This window comes from Acomys russatus, chromosome 32 (assembly GCF_903995435.1).
Source record: "Acomys russatus chromosome 32, mAcoRus1.1, whole genome shotgun sequence".
Lineage (NCBI taxonomy): Eukaryota > Metazoa > Chordata > Mammalia > Rodentia > Muridae > Acomys > Acomys russatus.
In genome coordinates this window covers 463,907-487,562 of record NC_067168.1, presented here as the reverse complement: position 1 = coordinate 487,562, position 23,656 = coordinate 463,907, and the positions used below count along the sequence as shown (strand labels likewise).

The window sequence follows — 23,656 nt, the reverse complement described above, 5'->3', positions numbered from 1 at the left end:
GTCTCAAAAAAAAAAAAAAAAAAAAAGGAATTTGTTTTACTTCACCGTTCCTAAATAATGAATGCCTCTGAAAATCCTGAATTTGATCTATTATTTGTGTATGATTAGAAAGCTATGCGTAGCACTTTTCAAAAAATAACATGGAAAAGATCAATTTCGTAGACAAGGAAAATTAAGTTACCACGTTAGGCATATAAAAATAGTCTTAATTTCATTTATATTAATTTATCTTTAAAATACACTTTTTTTTTCTTTTGATCTGGAGCTATGGGCTCAGCAATTACCAGTATACACTGCTCCTGCAAAGGACTCAAGTTTAGACTGACACTATGTGGCAGCTTAACACCATCTGAATGTAGTACCAGCTCCAGAAAGTTCAGTATCCTCTCCTGGACTTAGATTCCAAAGGTACCTGTATTTGAACATGTGTACATGAGCACACGTGCGCAATTTAAAGCAAAATAGAGATATACTTTCTGTGGTCATTTTCTGGGAAGGAATACAAACTTTAGTAAAAGTTTGAATTGTACTTTAGTGCTGAAGTTTCGGTTTTATTCACACATTTCCAAAATACATGCCCTGTAATACAAGATGTGCATATTGACTATATTTCATAGCTTATGGAACATATCTTGATGTTATTCTAACCTTAGTTTTTCATTCCTTAAATTTTATTTCAAAGCTTATGCAGAATAAGTTGTAATACAGCATTTACTGTTAGTTACTAAGTTTTTAACATATGCTACATATGATGTAGCTTGTCTCTTTGTTAGGGGAAGTGTACTGTTTGGGCAACCTGTTGCACGGAGTTCCACCTCCAATGCGCTGACACACGTGTGGAGTATTTAAACACTCATGGCATAAGAGGCTCTACAGACATTTTGTTCTCCTTCCTTGTTTGGTCTATTGGTGTGTTTTCTTTCTTGTTTTACTTCATTTCCAGCTTAGGAGAACTTGTGCTGTCATTTTCGTATTCCCATGCTCACTTGCAGTGTTAGAAAAAAGAGAAGTCATATTGGGAGGGATAACTTGTTTGCTGTTCATTTGAGTTCTGTTTGTTTGGAGTTTTTGTTTTGTTTTATTTTGGTTTTGGTTTTTTTTTTTTTTTCTTTCCCTAGTATAAATGCTAATATAACATTTTGTTTTCCATGTTCAGATCCTTTGCAAGCAAAGAAAGTAAGAAAGGTGCCTCCTGGCCTACCTTCTTCTGTAAGTACTCCTTTTTTTAAAAAACAAAAAACAAAACAAAATAAACTTGATGCTAAGTAAATTGATGTCAAGTATTTAGTATTCACTTACTACAAGAATGGATTCGATTGGTGCCAGTAGGCATACTTAACATAGTAACTGTTCATTGCTTAACAAAGTCATTGATTGAGATAAATCCACACTTAATGTTAGGCTTTTCGTTTTCTGTGCAGTTGTTTGTAGCTTGCTCATATGCTGTCACTCCGTGTCGCTGTCATTTGAATTCCCCTCTTGGGAAGAAGACTAGGCCTGTAGCTGTCAGAGAAGATCTCCTGTGCAGGTCTTTTGATGTTTAATTAGTCATTATGTTGCTGAACAGGAGGACAGACAGAGATTAATAGCTGAGAATCTTAGAAATTTACATTTGTAATAATCCCAGTGGAGCTAAAGACATTAAGATTCGGAGGACATGTTTGGCTCAGCTTGCCTCAGTAGGACTGAGGTTATTAATATGCATAAATCACCAAGTCAGATGTTCACTGTGAAGCCCTTGTGGATTTTAAAGCCTTCATTAAGCCTTTCCCAACTTCAGTCTGGCATCAGGAAAGCTTTCACGCAACTAGTTTGTTGATCCCTCCTTGCTCAAAAACGTGTCCTTTGAGAATAAAGAGCTTTGATGCAGGAAGTTGGGAGAGGTCGGTAAAACAGTCATTAATGGCTGTAGTAACCTACTACTGTAGGAGTGTTTGTGTTGTTAATATACTTATTCTTTGACGCAGTAGAAGTATTTGTAAATGAACTTACATATAAATCCACCCACAGTTTAAAAACCTCTGGTAAGAAGAAGGGAAGGCCTTTTCTCTGTGTGTAGAACAAATGGTCAGTGAAGCTGTTAGATTGAGGCCCTGTGCCTTGACGGGTACATTCTTTGTTGTGTAAATGGATGTGAGGCTTTTATTGGGCAATACTTAACAAGCACATGGGCGCAGGTGCTGCCAGATGAGTCACAGCTCATCGGAGTTTGGACTGAATGGAATATCTTGCTTGATAAGTAGCAATCTAGAAGGGGCAGCATGGACCTGAGCTTTTTTATTTATTTTGAAGGGTAGAGAAATTATCTTTTGGTTGTTTGCATTCCTTCTCTCCTGTGTCCTGCCCCCTTCCCCTCCCACCTTCTCTTCTGTGTGATACAGGAAAAGTCAAATTGAAATCTTTGAAACTCAATTCCAGATGGATCTGAGTTTTACGAAGCATACGGCAGCTGTGCTCGGAACCTGCAGCCTACCTGAAGGGTTGAATTGCAGCTGCAAGCATCCTAAAAGCTTTTGCTTGCATAAGCACTTGGGCCCACTACAGGCTGAATAGCTGCTTAATAAACAAAATGAACAATGCCTCAAATCATTCCTGAAGACAGGAATTTCAGCAGCAGCTAAAAATAGTTACACAATTTACATTTTAACAGTCATGTGCTGTGCAAAGGTAGGTAGGTAGTATAACCTAACAGAAACCATAGTCAGGTACACAGAACTGCTAAAACACACAGCAGTGTAATTTCTTATAACTTATTACTATAATTCTGTGAAAGTAATAACCGTTAACTTACATATTAATATTAGTAGAACCACACTGCTTTAAAAAAAAAAAAAAACAAATCAGTAAGAAAAAGACTACCACATTTATTCTTGACCTGACATTAGTTTAAAAAAATAAGATAATTGCCAATGCTCCATCGTTACTTTATTTCTGGAAACAGACTAGCAAAATGGACAAACAAGCCTGGAAAGAGATTTTGTAGACCCTTTTTAAAAATACCAATGAAATATGAGATATGAAGTATGATATAAAATATGCAATATGTGCCACACAACAGATATTATATGGAGAAGTTTATTATATGAGCATGGGGAGAGAAGGAAGGGGGACTCCCCAGAGAGAGACAAAGACAGGTAGAGAGGAAGAGAAACAAGGAGGGAGGTAGGTGGGTTTGTCCTTTTATAATTCTGGGTAGGGCCATGCCTAGTGGCAGATGGGCAGTGACATCACAGGTTGCTAGGCAGACTGGGGCAGAATCCTAGCACCTTTTTCCTTACATTTTTATTATTATTATAACAGCATCTATTACTTCAAGATAGTTCTGTTGATTGTTTTGTGTTCAGGAAGGAAGAACTACTGAATTTTGATGAACTTTTAGAATGATTAGAAAATGTGAGACAAGCGTCCTCTTGAGTATTCTGTTTTCCAGCTCCTTTGGTACATACATATCTTTAATCACAAACTCCAAGTCAGAGAGAGTCAGAGCTGTGAGTTGGAGGCCAGCCTAGTCTTGATAGGGAATTGCAGGCTACTTAGGGCTGCGTAGTGAAACCCTGTCTCACACACACGTGTGTTTATGTTTGTATCTACTAGTGAGCATAGTGGTGTTTATACCTATTACCTCAACACCTGAGAGACTGAAGCACGAAGATTGCTGTGTATTCTAGGCCAACCTGGGCTCCCTAGAAAGACTTTGTCTAAATGAAACAGAATAAATAAAGAAAATTACATTTTTCTATTCACTGCTTATAATGAATATGCAAATTTATAAACCTTTGAAGTTTTAAACTGTAAAAGAAACAGATGCAAAAAGGAACATGGATTGTGCATGTTTTATTTTATGATTATTTGGATAATGAGTATCATACTTCCAAAACTAAAAATTCAGTCAAATGTTCAGATTTCAAATGGGCCAGCAGGTAAAAAAGAACAGAAGTGTGAAAAACAAATGTTTTGCAAAATTTAGAACTAAGCATTCCTAGAGTCTGTAGTAGGTTCAACTTTTATAACTTCACTGTATCTCATCTCCTCCAGAAGAGGAGGAGCAAAGGACAGTGTTGAGCATCCATGGTCACGGGGACATCTGCCCTGAACACAGTCCTCCAGCATCGTGGCTTGCAGTGATAGGAGTGTGTTGCGACTATGCAGAGCTCAGGGTGTACGTGGGGCTTCAGCATGCCAGCGATTTCCTTTCCCTTTGGGGGTTCCTTAGCCTCCCTTTCCTAATCTCTGAACACCAGCTGTGTATACCTGGTTTTCCTGTATGTCAGATCATTGCTAAGATAAAAAGCAAAAGAGGTTTGGGACATTGGGCAGGGATTGGGGCAGCTCTTTTCCTTTGGCAGCCTTTCTTTAATTTACAGGAATAAGTGTGTTCAGTAGCATCCCTAAAGCTTCAGGGTCCCTGTTTTAGAGGTATGGGGACTTCTTAAGTGTGAGGAACAGTGTTGCCATTTTACTGTATCGGTGTTCTCATTAGCCTTTGCCACTAATCAACTCCAATTCATACTCAGGGCCACAAGAACTGCTTTAAATAATGTGAAACACCATTTTTCTTTGAATATTAAAATATAAATCTCAGACCAGGCATGGTTGTACATGTCTTTAAACTCAGGAGGCAGAGGCAGGTGTGAATCTGAGGCCAGCCTGGTACACAGAGAAACCCTGTCTCGAAACCCTCCCCCCAATATAAAGTATAAATATTGATTTACTCATAAAAATATCTTATTTAGTATATTAAGTTTAAAACAGTTCTGCCAGTTCCATTTTTACTGATCAGCTTTGTTTGTAATTAGCTTTGTGGTTTAAGAACTAGCACTATCTAAGGATGTGTGGTAGTAGAGGCACACAGAATTTCCCCTTGTGTAGATAATGAATTTTATCTGACTTTTAGCCTCTTTTCATTTTTATGACCTGGAAGGGGGTTGCTTGTGACTCTGGACCATAAAGACATGAGTGAGCTCAGGGCTCTCTGCACACTAGGCAAGTGTTCTACTGCTAAATCAGCCTTAGCCTTAAGCCTAAGGTTGTTTGGTTGCTTTGCTCATTTTTGTTGTCTGGGGATTGAGCTTAGGACTTCATACATGCTGAGCAAGGACTTCTCCAAGTTGCATGTCAAAGGTGAAAATATCAGTCTCAAAGGTCACTAGGAAAGTATCCAGTGCCAAGTATTTGCTTGGTGTGTCACGTATACGCTGGAATTCCTCTTTCTTCATTTTTTAAAATTCTACTACCATAGCCTAATTTTTTTTTCTTAAGTCAGTATTTGGTCGAAAAAAAAAAAAAAAAAGAAAATTAAAAGTGAAAGGATGAAAACAAATACATTACCACACTTCTATATGTAAGTAGGAGCCTGACACACAGTGAATGCATGCTAAATTACAGTTGCTATTATTGCTCAATCAGATTTTTTTTTCCAGAAAACAAAGAGAAGGAAAATTTGCTGAATCACATTCTGCTCTCTAGATTTATGTTGATCATTATTATTTTCTCACATCTCAGGGCTATATAGTTCTCCCCTTCCCTTGGCTGAACATTATTATAGCTCCCTTAATGCAGTCTCAGATGTAGGGGGATCTCTCTCTTCCTTACTCTGTCTCTTAATTTGGTATTTATACTTTCGAATCTAGATAATATTTTTATATACTGCAAAAGATGTAGAATTTGGAAGTAGGAAGCAAGATTTCATCATAATTCTGTCCCAGAGTAACCATCTAGATAAATCTGGAAAGCCTTCTTCAACCCACATACCTAAACTTGTGTTCCTGCACCATAGCATTTAAAAGCATGCAGTCTAAAACTGCATCAAAACAGCAGCCCTGGACTACTTTGTAGCCAAGGGTGGCCTCGAACTCACGGCTATCTGCCTGCCTCTGCCTCCTGAGTGCTAAGATTAAAAGCATGTGCCGCCACACTTGGCTTTTTAAATAAGAGAGATGACAAGCAGCTCTTTCTAGGGCTGGTAGAAATTGTTAACTTAAGAAACTGAAGTAAAAGCCGGGCATGGTGGCACACGCCTTTAATCCCAGCACTTGGGAGGCAGAAGCAGGTGGATCGCTGTGAGTTCAAGGCCAGCCAGGTCTACAGAGCAAGTCCAGGACAGCCAAGGCCCACACAGAAAGACCCTGTCTTGAAAAACAAAAAAAAACCTGAAGTACAAAATGGTTAGTTCTTTGAACCAGTGAGATCACCAACAGGAGTTAGACCTATAGAGAAAGAACCACTTCCAGTTTATCTCTGAAAATAGCAAGAAGCACAGCAACGGGTAGCGTTTTCCTGAAGGACCGCCCCGTAGGGATCACCAGCAAGCCAGGAAGCACTGTCATTAACAGTTTATTGCTGAGACTTCAAAGACTAGCACACAACAAAGCTAAAGAAGAGTAAACAGTTTTTACAAGGCAATATCAGCTTCAATGTGACTTCACAAATGAGCTCTGCAGTTCTTGAACGTGAACCCAACAAGGTATTTGCTGACTAGTTCTTGGGCAAACAAGCCTAGAGGTCATACTGTAGCTGAGTGTGCAGAAGAGAGTCTTAGTTCCATGTGTTACACAGTCTAATTCTGTAAGAAGTCTGTTCTAATACAGAATTTTCAAAGTAGCTAGTTCATTCTCTGACTGTGCAGTTGAATCTTTGAAGTACAGTTTATAACTGAAAGAGTTCATGTGTCAGTAAGAAAAGCGACCACATTTGATGTTGATGGTGCCCACTGCTGAAGCGGTGTCAGAATTGTATCAGTGGACATGATGGGCTTTAACTTACCTCTAAGATGTTCTTTTTTTGTGAAAAGCCACCAAAGCCTTTGATCTGATTTAAAGTGAGAAAACACAGGGAAAAAACAAAACAAAACAAAACCAGCCCATCCCTCCTGTGGACCCAGTTGTCTCCTCCAGATGTGGTTGTGCAGCTTCAGTCACATTACCTTCTCAGCTCTGTGCTCTTTATTAAACAAGAGTATGCCTCAACTGTAGTCAGTATTATTAAAACATAATTTACATGGTGTGTGTGGAGGGGTGTAAGTCAGAGAGATGTTGGTTCTCTCTTTCCACCATGTGTGTCCCTGATTCAGGCTTGATGGCAAAGTGCCCTTACCCTTAAGCCATCTCACTGGCCCCAGAAATAGCGTTTAAGGTTTGTTGAACTTTGCAGCTGTTAATATTTTGGGTCCCTGAGTTGTCATAAACCATATTAAATAAGCGGCCCATTCATTCTCTGTGTGTGTGACTTGTATAGATTTTAGAAGATGTATAGGTTGAATGCACTTAAAGCCTAGCATTGCTGATATGACTGAAGTTTGGGGTTGGTTTGTTTGTTTGTTTGTTTTGGTTTTTTGAGACAGGAATTCTCTGTGTAGCCTTGACTGTCTTGGATTCACATTGTAGACCAGGCTGACCTCAAACTCAGAAATCCTTCTGTCTCTGCCTCCCGAGTGCTGGGACTAAAGGTGTGTGCCACCATGCCTGGCCTGTGCACACCTGGCTTGAGGCTTGTTCTTTTATTATTTATTTATTTATTTATTTATTTTATTTATTTTTTGAGATAGAGTCTCTCTATGTTAGCCTTGGCTGTCCTAGACTTGCTTTGTAGACCAGGCTGGCCTCGAACTCACAGCAGTCCACCTGCCTCTGTCTCCTGAGTGCTGGGATTAAAGGTGTGTGCCATCAAGCCCAGTGATGAGGCTTGTTCTTTAACATAAGATAAAGACATAAAATATTAAGCAGTTCAAGCTTTTACCATGGGGGTGGGGGGTGAGCTCTGTATTTCACTCCAAGTCAGGAAGGGCTTTCTGGCCTGTCTCAGTAGCCAGGATGACCTTTGTTGTCACAGATCCTTACCTTTGTTCAGCTAATACTGATTATACTTGGAAATTTGTTTGTTCTCCTGTGTTTATCCTGTTTCAGGGATTGCAGTGTATGCCATATAAATTTGTATATACTCTTTCAACCATTTTTAAAACACTACAAGTTCTGAAATTGTTTCAAATTCTCCCACATATGTTGTCATGAAGCAGATTTCAAATATTTTAAACTCTTGACTAATCAAAAATTTTGAATATATATATGTATGTATGTATTATGTATAGTGTCCAGCTCAATATATCTGTAGTGTTGCAAGTATTTTATTGTTTTTCAAAAATAATTTGATTCTGTCTGGGCATAGTAGCACATGCCTATAATCCCAGCACTGGAGAGATGGAGACAAGTGTGGTGGGAGGAGAGATCAGGAGCTCAGGATATTTCTGTATTCTTCCTCAGTATACCACAGCAAAGTTCTTTTGTTTTTTGAGACAGGGTCTCACTGGGTAGCTTAGGCTGGCCTCAAACTCACAGAGTTCCCTCTGCCTCTTTGCCTCTGTGTGCACATTAAAGGCACTTATTGTGAGTGGCTCAACTTTATCTGTAATGAGCTTGTATAGAAAATATGGGGGTGAGGGAGCAGATGGTCTCTACTGAAACCACTAGACACTGCTGTGTTAATAGCACTGAAGTAGCTACAGGTGACATAAAATGCACAGACACAGCTTTGTTCCAGTAAAACTTGAAGATAGTAGATCAGCCGAGGCTTACTAACCCTAGTTGTCAGTCTGCACTAGACTCAGAACAGGCGTAGCCACTTTTGTCATCAAGGCCCTGGATAGCGAGCAGTTTTTATAGTACCATCAGATGTTTTCCAAGATCACTTGCCATATTAAAAAATGTCCCCACGTAGCGCTTGAATGTCACAATTTTTCTGGCCTTTAAGCATTACATTAGATAATGACCCTGCTGACGTTGTAGGTGTGTTCAAGTCGTCGCCTTTGTCCTGGCCAAACGTTGTGGTGAGACACAAGCTGAAGGTAGTTGCCCTGATCTGTGTTCTGTGGAACAGTGCAGCACATACACTGAAAACTAAGATAGTTTGTACATGCCTTAAACATTTATTTTCTCAATATTACTCTTCATGAATGTAGGTTTACATAGTTCACTTTTTAACTTTGATGAAAACTCTGGTTAGTAAGTAAAAGCTTACATTTTGACTTGTGCTTGAGATCTTTTTTATTTAGTATTGTTTGAAATCAGAAGCAACTGTTTTCTCCCAGCGTCATTAAAGATATTTAAGATTTTCAAAAACCAAGGATGGGCTGTCACTCAGTAGTAGAGTATTCCCTGTCTTTAGGCTCCAGTCCTCAAGAACAGCAATTTTGGAATTAACAACCATTCCCTATTAGGTCCCAGTGAGTCCCTTCTCCTGAAGTGCTCTAAATGAGCTGAGCACTGGTGGTGCATGCCTTTAATCTCAGCACTGGGGAGGCAGAGACAAGTGGATCTCTGTGAGTTCAAAGCCAGCATACTTGACAAAGGACAGCCCAGGCTACACACAGAAACCCTGTCTAGGGGAAAATGTTCCAAGTGCTTACAGAAAGTAAAGAGCTCTCTAGACATTTAAATACAGCAAAGACGTAGGCCTGTCTTCAAGATGATTGTAGTTACAAGATAGTAGTTAAAACTTCTGCCTGTGAAGAAGAAAAGTATTCCAGTCATAGATTATCAAAGTATGGCAGAAATGATGTCTGTGTAGCTGTTACCTTCCTCGTCTAGAAAGAAATAATTGCTGATTTCCTGTTGTGGACAGCACTTCTTAGTTGCCTTCTGTGGTGTCCAAACAATGAAAAGTATGCTAACTGCTTTTTTTTTTTTTTTTTTTTATCTTTATATAAGTAACAGACTTTTGTTCTCATTTGTCTTCTAAAATATGCTGTTAAATTATGCACAAATTAAAGAGTATTGTTACAACAGGAAAGGTAAGCCAGGCAGCAACGTCAACCCTGTATTGATTCGGCATTGGCCCCTTTAGAATTTAAGGACTTTCTCCTAAAACAGCATCAGTGTAAACCAGAAGACCACAAGAGACAAGTTTTTCCTAAAGAAGAGAAAAAAGTTAAAGTTTCATTGAATACAAGTGTAACATGTGGCCTCCTATACCTTATTTCTCATATTAAAATACCCTCCAGACTTCACCATCTGTCGGCACCTTGTTACTGTCATTTTGTCCAAGCCCTTTCTCTTTCTTAGACTACTGCAACATCTCCCCAGTTAGTCTTGCCTTTTCCTTCAGCAGTTTCATTCAGGAAGGGAGACCACTTAACAGTCCAGGTCACATCATAGCATTCCATAGCATTCCTGCACTCAAAGTCCTGCAGACAGCGGCTTACCAGACCCTCATGACCCGTCCTTTCCCTCACATAGCCTCTCTGCCATCTTCCCCTCCCTTAGTCCAGCCTCAGGCCCTTCTGGGTATTTCCTGTCCCCATTCCTTTGTGCCTGCACTGTGCTTTCCTCTCTGATCATCGGGGTCTCTTCACAGCCACTCTTTATGAAGTGGCACCATACACTCAGCATCTTCCTTCCTACTGTATTGTCTTTGCAGCTTATCTACTTTATTCTTTACCATGATCACTTTATAAAGCAGGAAGTGTGGTTTGTTTTTTTTTTTTTTTTTCTGTCCCCAGTTGCTAAAGGATACTGAATAAATTAATAAATCTGTGTGATTAGTAGTATAGCTATAGCTGTCTTACTCCTGGACCTTGATTAATTGACTTGAAGATGATCTGAGCTGAAAAGATTATCTGACTTACCTTTAGAGAAGGAAAACTGTAGCCTTATTTTAGCCTTTTATTATAGAATATTACCTATGCTTAAACTTTATAAATATTTGAAGATAGAGGGAAAGAGCTCCAGTTTTTCATTAGAAAATAAAAACCCTTTGGTGACAAGGTTTCCCAATATTGTCCTGTGTTTTTGTGAGCATAGGCTTTCAGTGTAGATCCATTAGAGCTGGGACCGTGCAGGGCCTCTCAGGTGTGGAGTCCTAGGTTAGCAAATGGTGTCTGAAGCTAAGCTTTACCCAAGCGTAACAATAGTAACACAGATGGAATCTCTCAGGGTTAGGGAAGCAGATATCAAGATCACACTGTACGGTTGGTATGGTGTTCATTGTTGCCTGGTTTTCATCCTGTGAGCTCCTCAGGCTGCCTGCTCATTGAGGCCATTTTTGTTTATAATCCATTTCATAGTCCCTTTTATTGCTCTACTAAATTTTCTAGCCAGAGCATATAAAGAAGCGTGTTACAGGCCCAGCTCTCGCTGAAGAATGGCAGAGGAGCCCAGTCCACGCCTTTGACGGGCTATCTTGTCAGCTCAGCTACTCGCTGCCCTCTCCATAGAGGCTTCTGTAGTTATTTCAAAGATTTGACTATAAATCTGTCATTTTCTAGAGAAGCTAAGTTCATCTAAATGTCAGACCTACATATAAACGCACATTGTTAAGCTGTCAAAACTGTTATTGAGTAAATAATGCCAAAGTTGGGTAAGAGTTTTTTTACCTATCAGTACGTGCCAGCCTTTGTTGTTCTTGCCATTGTTCTAGATACTCCATAGCTTTTAAGAAAGATGATTGCTTTAAATGAGCATATTACAGGCAATATACTTCACTTGTCTGTACATGTTAGAGCTCAGGAGATTGTGGAAATGAGATTTGAGGCTGCTGTGGACATTGGACATCAACTGCAACAACTTTTGGTTCCAAAAAAAAGTGTATGACAAGATGTAAAATATTTCAGACTACCTAACAATTAGGAAAGTCATTGAAAAATGACGCACTACCTGTTAGGATTCTGCTTCTGAGTCACGTCACCAATTTAATAGTTTAAAAAATAAGATGATAAGATGCCAGGCAACGGGTATTAGATGAGTTTATTAAATGAGCATGAGGAGAGGAGGAAAGGGGATAGGGGTGCCTCACAGAGAGACAGACAGAGGAGAGAGGTGAGAGAGGAAGGGGGTAAGAGGTGAGAGAGGGTGGGGCAAGATGGGTCTGTCTTTTTATGTACTGGGCAGGGCCACGCCCCTGTGGCATGTAGGCAATGACCTCACAGCGCTGAAGCAGAATCCTAACACCTGGGACCTCTGGAAGAGCAGCGAGTACTTTTAACCACTGAGCTATCATCGCTGCAGTCCCATGATTTTTTTTTCCGGGTTGAAAAGGCAGCATCGACATGCTTTGTATCCCCTTCCCTGTTTATTAAACCTTCTCAGTGTGTATTCAAAATGAAATGTTATCTGGGTGTTGTTAAGAGTGGTCAGCATTTAAAAAAAAAAGAAAAGGTATTTACCTAGTGGTGATGGCCCACTCTGCTTTAATTGTAGCACTTTCGAGACAGAAGCAGGTGGATCTTTGAATTCGAGGCCAGCCCGTTCTACAGAGAGAGAGTTCCAGAACAGCCAGGGCTACACACAGAAACACTATCTTGAAAAACAACAAAAGAGTGGTCAACAGAATTTAGAACTAAGAAACGGTTCTTTTAAAATAAGACAGATTTAGGAGCTGCATGAGTGCTTTTAGTAAGTATGGTAGAAACTAGCCTTAAAGCATCCCTTTAGTATTACAAGTGTGAGTTTTGAGTCTTAGTACTAGTTGTTCAGAGATAAGATATCTTTAAAATCATCACCACTAACAAGAATTTTTATTGAGAGTGGAGCTTTGTATTGCATGTTCGTGGAGGGTTCTAGGCAAGGAGATACGGAAATGACAGGATATCTTGGTGTGCTCTACTTCTGTTAAACTTTCACCAGCCCAGAAGAAAAAGAGCATGCCTAGGAAAGAAATCAGACACTGATAACAGTTTTTTTAAAAGCTTAATCTAAAACCTTTGTCTGCCCTTTATAGATGATTTCATAAAAGCTTTGTTTTTCTACAATTTTTCTTAGATTGCTTAACAAGTTCAAAGCCTTGTGCCAGTCTTGAACACATTTCAGAACTCCTGGTGTTTTGGGGCAAGTTAAGACCTATGGGTCCTTGTCACCTGGTTTGGTTGTATGTGTGTGCATATGCACCGGTAGGCAGTCCTATGGTTATAGAGCCACCTGCAGGAAAATTACGAAGTTGCAACACTGCTAATAACTATTACCAGGTTATTTTATGCGATAAATGAGAAGTGACAAACTGCACTTCATATGGTGAAAGAAATGGACAACCAAGAGATGCAAAAACTATTAATGCTGGGGAAAGGTGTCCTCCAACCTCCATTTTAACATTTTAAAGAAAACTGATTTGTCGTGATGGTATGTAATCAAAGAAAGTATACCCTTTGCTTTGCTCTTACAGATTGCAGTAGTGGCAGTTTGCCTCATAGAGGAGTGGTGAAAGGAGTGACAGAGGAGTGCTGTGTGCTAACCTGCTTCTCCAGGAGACTAGGCAGCTGTTACACATCCTCATCACAGTCTTCGATGTTTGTTTGTTTGTTCAAGACAGGGTTTCCTCTCTGTAGCCTTGGCTGTCCTGGACCCGCTTTGTAGGCCAAGCTGGCCTAGAACTCACAGCGATCCACCAGCCACCACACCCAGCAGTCTTGGTAGTTTTAAAGAGGAATTAAACAAGTATTCTTGCTCCTACCCACTAAATCAGATTATGTAGTTGGTTTCTATTAAGCATACAGATGGATATCCATACCTCAAATTAGATTTTGAGACAGGTATAAAGAAGCAGTAAAAATCTTGCTGTCACGTGATAAATAAATTTCATCATGTGTCTTTGTTCTGTGCTGAGTGATGATTTTAAGGGAGAGTCAATTTTTGTTTTGTTTTGCTTTGCTTTGCTGATGACACCAGAGGTCAAACCAGGACTGTGGGCAAACTGAACACACACTGCCACTGAGCCACATCTCTCGCGTCCAAATGACATACACCCGTGCATAGAACAGTCTGCAGATTGTGATTAAGCTGTATGTCTTCATAATTAACACTTAGATAAAAATTTTTCCATGGAGAATTACCAAAGTAAAGGTCACAAGCCTTACTGGTTCTTTTAGAGAGTGGTTGTAAAATCACTGTGATTTGAAATCAGCGGCTGTTGTCTTTAATGTAGAGCAGATATCAGTGGTGGACTTAGGGAGTGAACAATTTCACTAATTTTAAAATGTGGAAGTATTGGGGCTGGTAGCCTCTTCACTCAAAAATTGCTTTTGTTTCTTTATATGCCTGACAAAGTAATAATGCTCCAAATTCTGCAAATTCAGGACACTGGGTCTGTCTCTTAAATCATTTCTTTTCATGCTAAATTGTGAAGGGGAGGCCTTGGAGAATGTGTCCTTCATTTGAATTTGTGCACTTGCAGATTCTACTTGTCTATCCTCACACTCCCAGCAGTCCTATGGGCTCAGCCTCCTGCGCGCTGGGATTATAGGTGTGCGCCACCCCAGTGGGGAGTTTCGGTTTTAACCCTCCTGCGTCTCTTCACCCAACCTCCCTTGGATTCTATAATTGGTTATTTACTGAATTTCATCCTTCAAAGATTGTAGACTTAACTGTATGTGAACTTTTAAGTTTGGCTTCGTTACTTTTAAAGTCTATCTTTTAGGAACTGCTTTTCTTAGAAAAAGTCAACTTTTTTTCCCCCCCTTGGCGACAGGGTTTCTCCGTGGCTGTCCTAGAACTTGAGGCTGGCCTCAAACACAGAGTTCTACCTGCCTCTGCCTCCTGACTGCTAGAATTAAAAGCAAGTGCCATCACTGCTTTAATGTCTACTTTTTATGAGGAATTATTTGTGTTGTGTTTATATTTACTTTTCTAGCTACGTCAGCTGGTTTTGGGGGTATAGTGGATGTAGTTTGCTTAGAAGAATGTACAGTAAGATTAACTGTTAGCTATCTTTAATTCAATATATGTGACTCTATTCTATTTAAGTTTTCTTTGGAAAACTATAGAATTTTATATCACTTGAAACATTTTGCTTAAGGATAGTTTAACAAGCATGTTTTTAACAATATATGATTCTTGGTCCAAATTCTAGGAATAAATATTAACAAATAAAAGACCAAAAAAATGCAAAACATACTTCCAATTAATTTTGTCTGTCTCTCCAAGGAATATCTATTTTCAATCAACAAAAAAATGAAGAAAAGGAAGAGAGAGGGTGATACTTTTGTAGAGAAGCCTGGAATATGAAATTTCCAGAAAAGTCTTTAGCCTAGTTGACTTAAGTGAAAATTTTTTTTTCCCCTAAATCTTCAGAAAAGAGGCAAAACATTTACTTACCTAGTTTAGGTCTCTGCCTCATGATTATTGTAATGGCAATAAAAAATGTTTTTTAATGGTGAAAGGCAATAAACCGTAAGCTTTGAATCTTGGGTTTGCTAATCAAAGCTGTGTGGCTCCAAGTCAGGTTCTTCAAAAGTCTCTGTCATTTCATTCGTTACACTGCCTGTGTGCTCAGTGACTCTCGTCTTGTGATGACGTGTGTTTTTTTGGGTTGTTAGGCTAGGTGACATGAGAAGTAATTAAAAATGAGATGCCAGGCAGCAGATATTATGTGAGATGTTTATTGTATGAGCAGGGGAGAGAAGGGAAGGGAGGAAGGGTACTACAAAGAGAAGCAGACATGGGAGGAGAGAGGGAGAGAGGGGTGGGTCTGTCCTTTTATATAGCCCTGAGTAGGGCCATGCCCCATGGCAGCAGGCATCACATGACATCACAGACACCATGATATTTAGTCTGATCATGACATAAGTGTTCTATGGCATTGTGGGTGGAAAACGGGAGAAAGAATGCATAACAGCGCAGCACTCCTGCGCAGGCGACAGGCCTGCCTGAAATCAGGTTTGAAAATCAGCCCTGTCTCCAGCTGACTTCATTTTGTCAGACTGAGTCTCAAGATTAACCCCTGACATGTTCCTTTAAAAGGAAAAAAGAAGATGAAACAACTGCATTGACTAGGGCAGCACTTGATGGCCTGGAAGAATCTCCTGTAAGATGAGCCGCCGAGGACAGGGGCTGCAGCTGTTGCATAGACGGAGGATTCCATTGGGGGTTTGGTTTTTTGTTTTTTCCTAGAAGAGAAAAAAGACCTTCTCACAGAAGATAGTTAATAATTGTGGAAAAGAGAATGACTATCTATATTAACCGGTTCAGTTTTCTTTGTGTAAGGTATACTTCTAGAAGATGGTACTTGAGAATATATATATATATATATATATATATATATATATTCTCCAGTAATTTTCTCAATGATTTTATGGTTTTCAAGAAGAATTTAACAATATTATACAGACATGCCCAGGGGTGATTTGTTGAGTTCCTGAACTTCCTCTCAATTTAGATAGTAGTGTATATACCACAATTGGTGTGCGGTGGGAGAGGAAGTCCACCTGGGGTGGTGGGAGGCTTTAGCATCTTTTTAAAAATTGTTTTATGTATAACAGTATTTAACCTGCATGTGTATCTGAACACCACATGTGTGTCTGGTGCTCCAGGAGGACAAAGGAGGGTGTTGGATCCACTAGGACTGAAGTTACAGACAGTTGTGAGCCACCATGTGGGTGCTGGAAATGAAAACCGATTCTCTGGAAGAGCAGCCAGTGCTCTCGACTGCTGAGCGTCTCTCTGGCCCTCCCTTCTACATTTAAACTGAACAGTAAAATTTAACCAGTTATTGATTTTATAGCCCCCACCCAAAAAAAACTTTGTCTAGTCTTACTTTGAGCTGTTTTGTTGGCATGATTGTTTGCTGCCCTCAGATTATTACACTCTTTGCCTCTAAAATAAAAATGGGGTGGGGGTGTTTTAAGCCCTCACTGTTGTATTGTAATAGCCATGGTTGCTCAGAAGATGCACATCATGCTGCTTGTTTTACCAGCAAGGCTAGCAACACCCTCTCTGTTGAGCTTAACTCCTGCAGGTTTCTCTTTTCTTGCCCATTGTAAACGCCATCCCAACTAGAAAGGGAAATAGCTGACAGTTGTAGGTCATAGCCGCTTCCCTCTTCTCCTGGTTGCCCATAGCTGCTACTGAAAAGTAAGATTGTTTTAGTAATTAATGGAAAAAAAGAATTTTTTCCTTAGATGGTTGATTTTTCTTTTTTTAGTTTAGTTGTTCAGCAAAAAAGAATGTCTTGTCTACGAAACACTAAAATTTACTTGAAAGGTTTTAAGACATGGCATTGTTAATAGTAAATCAAAGCTTTTCACCCAGTTCTCCGAGGGCTGGAACAGGCCTTTGTGGTCTCAGGAGGAGGAAGTTGCCTGTGCTCTGCAGACTGGTATGTAATAGCTGCTGCACAGTGATGTGCTTTTGCAGCTGCTGCTGGGCCTTTTCTGTATGTGGGGAGAGTAGGGAGCTTGCATTGTCACCCACTTGCTGTTGTCCGTGCTGGAGTCCTGTGTTAGTCGGCCTTACTGCCTGATGCTGTGTGTTTCCTAAGAATGGCGTTTGTTAGGGCTTTTTGTTTGTTTGATTGGTTTGGTGTTGTCTCTTACAGACTACTAGAATATTTCAGTGGATTTCTGCCTCATAAAAAGTGTCTTTTTAAAAAGTGATGTGTCTCTTTACAGTCCTGCTGTTATCTCTGCAGCACAGAGGGAAGAAATAGTACAAAGAGGGTTTGATGGGGGTGTTGAGAAAAATAAAGGTTGTTACTCTGTTTTTCTGGGTTAGAATGTATACAAAATGATAAATTGAGAATTTTTAGATAGTAAATTGTGTCTGTGAAAGAAACATACTTAGAGACAAAGCTTCAGGTCTTTTGACTTTGTAGTATTACGATGATCTAGAAAAATCTGAGACATTTTTTCCTAAGAAAAGTCCTAACATGAGTACATAACTATTCCATAAGAGTAAGGAGAGGCTTCTGGTAAGCCACATTTAGCCACAGTGCACACTTCATCTCTACACTTACCAGTCTTTCATTCTTTATATTAAAACTTTTTTCCCATTCCATCGCTATGTTGTTTGCTGCATATTAGATGTTCTAAAGGGCTACATTCTTTTATAAACTCTAAATTAGTGTTGTTAAATGAGAAATCCAAGGAACTTTATAAACAAAAGTCTGTTACTAAACTTTTCCTTTTTAAGAATGTCATCTTAAGCACAGGTAATTTATTTTGAAGATAACTTCCAATTAAAAAATTTTTTTTCACAATGTAACAAAAACAAACAACAACAACAAAACAATTCAAAACACAGTCCATTCCAGCCGGTGAAGTGGTCCTTAAATGGTGGCCCACTTTCTCCAGGAAGTGGTCTTGTACAAGGCTTAACTGTCTGCATCCCCTTGTCCAACGTGATTCAGTATTCCAGTGTCTGATTGCTTGATTGTGTGTTTATCAGAGTTGAGAGCAACTTTAGACCATGCCAGATGGCAGTGTTGCTGGAGGTGTCGCAAGCCAGGCTTCCTTTCCCAAGTGCTTTAATGTGATTCAAACTAATAACAGATTAGCAGATCAGTCTCCCTCCCTCCCTCTCTCTCCCCTCCTCCTCTATCCTTCCCTTCCTCCCTCCCCTTCTTTATCTCTTTCTCATCTCTCACTCTGTACGTGTGTGTCTGTGCCTGTGTGAAAATTTGCTATTCTTTGGTACATTTACCTTTAGAATCCACTGTTTATTTTTTTTAATTCAGGGTATGTGACTTTTGCATATTTATTTCAGCACCCCAAAGTTTGTCTATTTGGTATCTCCCACCAGCGCAGGGACTTGGTAGAAATTGAAAGAGGTTGATCACAGCATAAACCCTCCCTCTGTGCTGTGTGTTGGTTCATTCCTATTTTGCATAAGTTCCTTTTGAGTAGTTCCATGTGTGGATGCACAGCACTGAGGAGCGTGCTGCCTGTGTGGATGTACATCTTGGAGAGAAGCTGTGTGTGTCAGCTGCAAATAACATTTTCAAAATCAACATGTATTGTGCTTACCCTGTCCCTGGAATGGGCAGCAGTTCTTTGATGTATTACTACAACGGGAAAACGGTAAGCCTTTTTTCTTCATACAGTGCCTTCCTGAGTTGCTTAACCAAAAGTGGTGCAATTTAACTGCATTATAGTAAAATCTGCGAGGGTTTTATTCTTTTACCATAAGTTAGATATTGTGTGTGTGTGCGTGTGTGTGCGTGTGTGTGTGTGTGTGTGTGTGTGTGTGTGTGTGTGTGTATTTGTGCCGTTGAAGTCATGTCTTCAACTGTTACTTGGAATAGTGACTCCAGCAACTCAGTAGTGGTTGGCTTTTATTTTTAAATTACTATAGAAAATAAACTTGAATTTGAGCTCTTTTTAAATTAATACTATTTCTTCTAGCATAAGCTTAAAAGTACACTTATTTTTACATTTTCATATAGGCATAATTTATACATAAAGACATAAACATATTGAGTATTATGTGATGCTTTGTAGATGGATGGGAAAGATGAAAGTCGTCTTGGGTATTCATAAAAAAGAACAAGTATGAAGCTCTGGAAATGATTAGGGACGCCGTCAGCTAGCGAGGCCGTGTTTCCTGTTTGGAGTTTCAGGTCCAGCCTGACTTTCCTGGGATACCATCTGTTTCCAATCATACTAGAATTTTGACCCTGTGCAGATTTATAACATAAATCACTATTTTTTTTAAAAGTGTATTTCTACATTTCCAAATAATATAGTCTCAGTCAATTTACAGTCCACTTTTAGGTATTTTAAAATGGTTTTTTCATTGCTAAGCAAGACTTTTCTGCTTTTTTAGTCACTTAGTATTAACTACTTAGTATATTTCTAAAAATGTATCTTTAAGAGCCATAGGAATTTTGTATATTATAAAAAGTATCCTGAGAGATTCGGAGCGAGTTACCATTGTGAAGTACATGGTACGAATTACAAAGCATTATGCTAATGCTCACTTAGTCCTCACCTGAAGCTTAGTAGCTGCCTCCTCAGCATTGTTTTCATTCTTTTGCATTTTATGAAAAATGCATTTGTTGTAGCTTCAGTGATTTAGAAAAGACATTTTAAACACTAGTATTTTTAGTTTTGAGAAACTACGTTTTTCTAAAACAGTGTAAAGTTGAGTGCTCATTCCTTTTTTGCCACTTGAAAGTGTGTGAAAAGGGCCGGTGCTGTTGGAGGGCTGTGAGAACTGGTAGAAGGGCCATTTCGTCTGTCGGCTGCTTTGGTGCTTTTGGATTGATTAATTGTGGGCTTTTAAGTAAGCATTCATAGTGGGCGATAGGAATAAAAAGGATCACTGAAAGTATATTTTCAAGCCTCCTATATTCAAGACCTTTGGAGAATGTGAGATGGATTTAAGTGGGTAAGTGAAGCTACTTTCTCTCTAATGATTTCATTGTCAGCTGCCTTTCAAATATTTTTTAAAAACTTTTTGTGCAATTCTAAGTAAAACAGTCTGTTGAAATATGGCGTGTGGCTATATGAGCATGCATACGTGCAGGTTCAGTAAAGTCCACTTCCCAGAGCCCTGGGCATGAGCCTGGCGCAGGTCACTGCCATAGTCTCCCTCTGTGTTCTGCACTGAGACTGGCGATGGGACAGTTTTTGGTCATATTATACATTTCCAAGTTTATGGTGTATGGCATAGCTGGTATGATAGAGACATATGGCTTGAAAATTGATAGCCCTGTGCCTAGCATAGGTCAAAGGTGACTTATATGTTCTTAGAAAATACATTGTATCCATACGTTTTCTCAGTCCTGTGTCCTCAGAGCCTACACATCTTACTGTTCTATCAATGGTTATTCTCTAATACCAGTTTTTTCAGTCAGTTCCTAATTATGATGTCCAAAGAGTATGTGAATATGTCATCAGCATCATCATGGCATCTATTATGAAGTGTCAGCCTGCCAAGCTTTCGTGTAAAAAGTAAAAACTTTATTAATATTTTGACTCCAAAATAAAATATACTTTGTCATTTGTGTTATGGGTTTTTATATAATTTTAGTGTTAAACGGTTAAAAGTTTAAGGTTATTCTTTAGCTCCATTTTTTTTAAGGATGTGTAGAATATTAGTAATTTAAATGCTAGTACGTTCCCATGGATTTCATCATTGACACAGCATAGCAGGTGTTCCGAGAGAGACTGGGCAGTTCTGATCTGAAGCACAATGCCCTTCCTTTTCCAGCATCTGATTTTAAATGTTCAGTTTTGTTTCATGTACCTTAGTGGTTTCAAATCTTTTCATAAAACCAGTCAAATGCTAGAAAAAATGAGATTCACCAGAGAGGAAGAGCCATGTGTTACTAAGAGTGTGTGGTTAGTGTTCCATTGTTGGGAATGTAACAGACATAATGTGCGTGTGCAGAAGAGCCAGAAATGTTAGCTCTGTTTTTCCACTATTTGAAAACAGATGTCCTGTGTCACTTGTGTGACTGTACTATGCAATACATTGTAAAGTGCTGATCTTTGTGATATATTGGGGAAACAGACTACTTTAGATCATTATGCCTTTTTAAAAAAGATTTTTTAAAATACCAAGGAATAGTAGATTTCTGAGGCTTCATTTTAAGAATTTAGCCTCATCATTCAGTCCTCTTACACAAATGATGTTTTCGATCAAAAATGTAGAAAATTTTGCAGCAGCATTAACGCTGGCATTTTAGCCTGTCTATAATTTGAGCATCCTCCGTCATCATTATCATTATTTAGCTGGTTAATTGGCTCAAGGTTCTTTGAACCAAAGATAACTCAAACTTTGTAGGTGTTTTAACCAATGAGAGACAGGACAAAAGTCCGGTGGGGTTTTGTTTTTTGTTGGGTTTTTGTTGTTGTTTCTCTGTGTGTAGCCCCAGCTGTCCTGGAACCACTCTGTAGACTAGGCTGGCCTTGAACTCATGGAGATTTGCCTACCTCTGCCTCCCGGGTGCTGGGATTAAAGGCATGTGCCACCGCCACCCAGCTTAGAAGTCAGAGTTTTAAACTGGAGTCACATTCTGAATGTTGAATATGTTTGGATCTGGGCAAGAACAGACAAACCAACCCTTGCACAGGCCACTCCAGGCCATGGATAACTTTGTCTGACTCCTGTTAATCCCAAAGTTGTCTTCATTTTGATGCTGTGAGCCTCACTTCATAACTAAGGGCATGAGGAAGCCCACCTAGACAGCAGGTTCTGAATTTGAGCCTCATTTCTTCCAGAAGTCAGGTCTTTTCCTGTATGTCATGCTACAAGTAAAGTTGTCTTCACAGACAACTCAGTCGCTCCTTGATACCATCTGTGCTGCAGTAGCACCTGTAACAGAAAACACTAGAGCCCCTTTACAGAAATCTTGTGAATGTCTGACCATAGCACTGATTGTTTCAATTCTTATGAATGTGGTTTCTCAGTGTGTGTGTGTATATTTGTGTCTGTCTATTAAGTGTTTCTGTGTCTGTGTGTGAATGGAGGTAGAACCCAAGGCCTCACACATGGGTATCTTCAGTCCAGTCAAGCAGGAATTTTCAATTTTTGTTTAAGGCACCTGCTTATTGTTATAGGCATTAAAAACATAAGAAACTATCTGGTTCTCTTTTCTAATATAATTCATTACATTAAATTTTGATTTAGCCATGGTTTGGCCTTCTGTGCCCACATAATTAGTTTCTTTGTAAGAATTTGAATATCAGTGAACTCAAATTACATTGTAAATTGTTATAAGACTTATTTTTCAAATGAATTTTTTTAGTGACCATCAGTAAAAGTACAAACACAATGTGAAAGTTTATAGAATTTAAGCTTTGTTCTTTTGGAGGACTTAGTGTTAGTTACAGTGGAAGAATTAACTCAATTAATTCAAATGTGTAGACCATCTGTAGGCCCAGCATATTAAACATAACATTTTTATGATAGGAAGCATAGAGTCATGCAAAAAATCCTCTGAACAAGTAATGCTTAAGGCATTTTATAATAACATTTGCATAAATACAGGGGTGGTGAGACTATAATATATGAATTCAAGGAAGTTGTCTTTTTTGACCCAATTCACTACGGATATCCATGAATTAAAACTGTAGGCCTTGTTAGGAAAGGTTGCTGTCCTCAATCTCCCTTATTAGTGCTTTTGGCATAAGTAAAGATTACTTTTCAGTTGTCCATGAATGTATTGAAAAGGGACCAGAGGCTTTTCACTCATGTTTGAATTTTTTTCATGTAGATGACTGAACACACTGTTTAGCATATCACCCTAGAAAATAAGGCCCAAGCTGTTCCTTAGAAATGACATCTTTTGAAGAAAATTTGCAATTATTTGAAAAACAGTTTGCATTTATAAGACCATTGAAATATACTCAATAATGTTAAAAATTAATTTTCAAGCTATGTATGCCTCATTTAATTTTGAGGAAATTTCTTTTTGGGGGGTAGGGGGGGGGGGCGGGGCGGAGATGAGACAGGATTTCTCCGTGTAGTCCTGGCATCCTGGACTCAATTTGTGGACCAGGCTGTTGGGGAAATTTCTTCACAATTAAAAATGGTAGTATTAAAATGTTTGGTTCAAGCCAGGGGTGGTGGTGCACGCCTTCAATCCCAGCACTCAGGAGGCAGAGGCAAGTAGATCTCTTGAATACAAGGCCAGCCTGGTCTGCAGAGTGAGTTCCAGGAAAACCAAGGCTATACAGAGAAATCCTGTCTTAAAAACAAAACAAAACAAAAAACAAAACACATACACACACAAAAAAAACCCTGTTCCACAGCACTGAAAGTTGTAAATAACAATTGTCCCAGAGAGGAAAGTTTTTACAAATTTCTATAATCTAGACATGTCACTGGAGATTTGGTGCAAAGAGAGGGGAAACTTAGAAGATTGAGCATATTTCTCCCACTTACAGAGACCCACTGTGTCTTGGCTTGCAGAAAAAGGACTGTAGGTGGAGTTGACTGTGTCCCTGCACTTGGTTCAC

The 23,656-nt window shown here is 39.2% G+C and overlaps 1 protein-coding gene across 9 annotated transcripts in view; it reads left to right on the top strand.

Moving 5' to 3' along the window:
- The window catches only part of Tcf12 (transcription factor 12), a 259,675-nt gene that overhangs the window by 193,664 nt on the left and 42,355 nt on the right, over positions 1 to 23,656 (top strand). For 6 of the 9 annotated variants that reach the window (XM_051140062.1, XM_051140064.1, XM_051140061.1 and 3 more), the window contains exon 8: positions 1,157 to 1,209. In XM_051140062.1, coding sequence (XP_050996019.1) covers positions 1,157 to 1,209 — 53 coding nt within the window. Of the gene's footprint in view, positions 1 to 1,156; positions 1,210 to 18,484; positions 18,770 to 23,656 lie in introns of those variants that run through there. The other 3 variants (XM_051140070.1, XM_051140068.1, XM_051140069.1) reach the window with 3 other exon arrangements.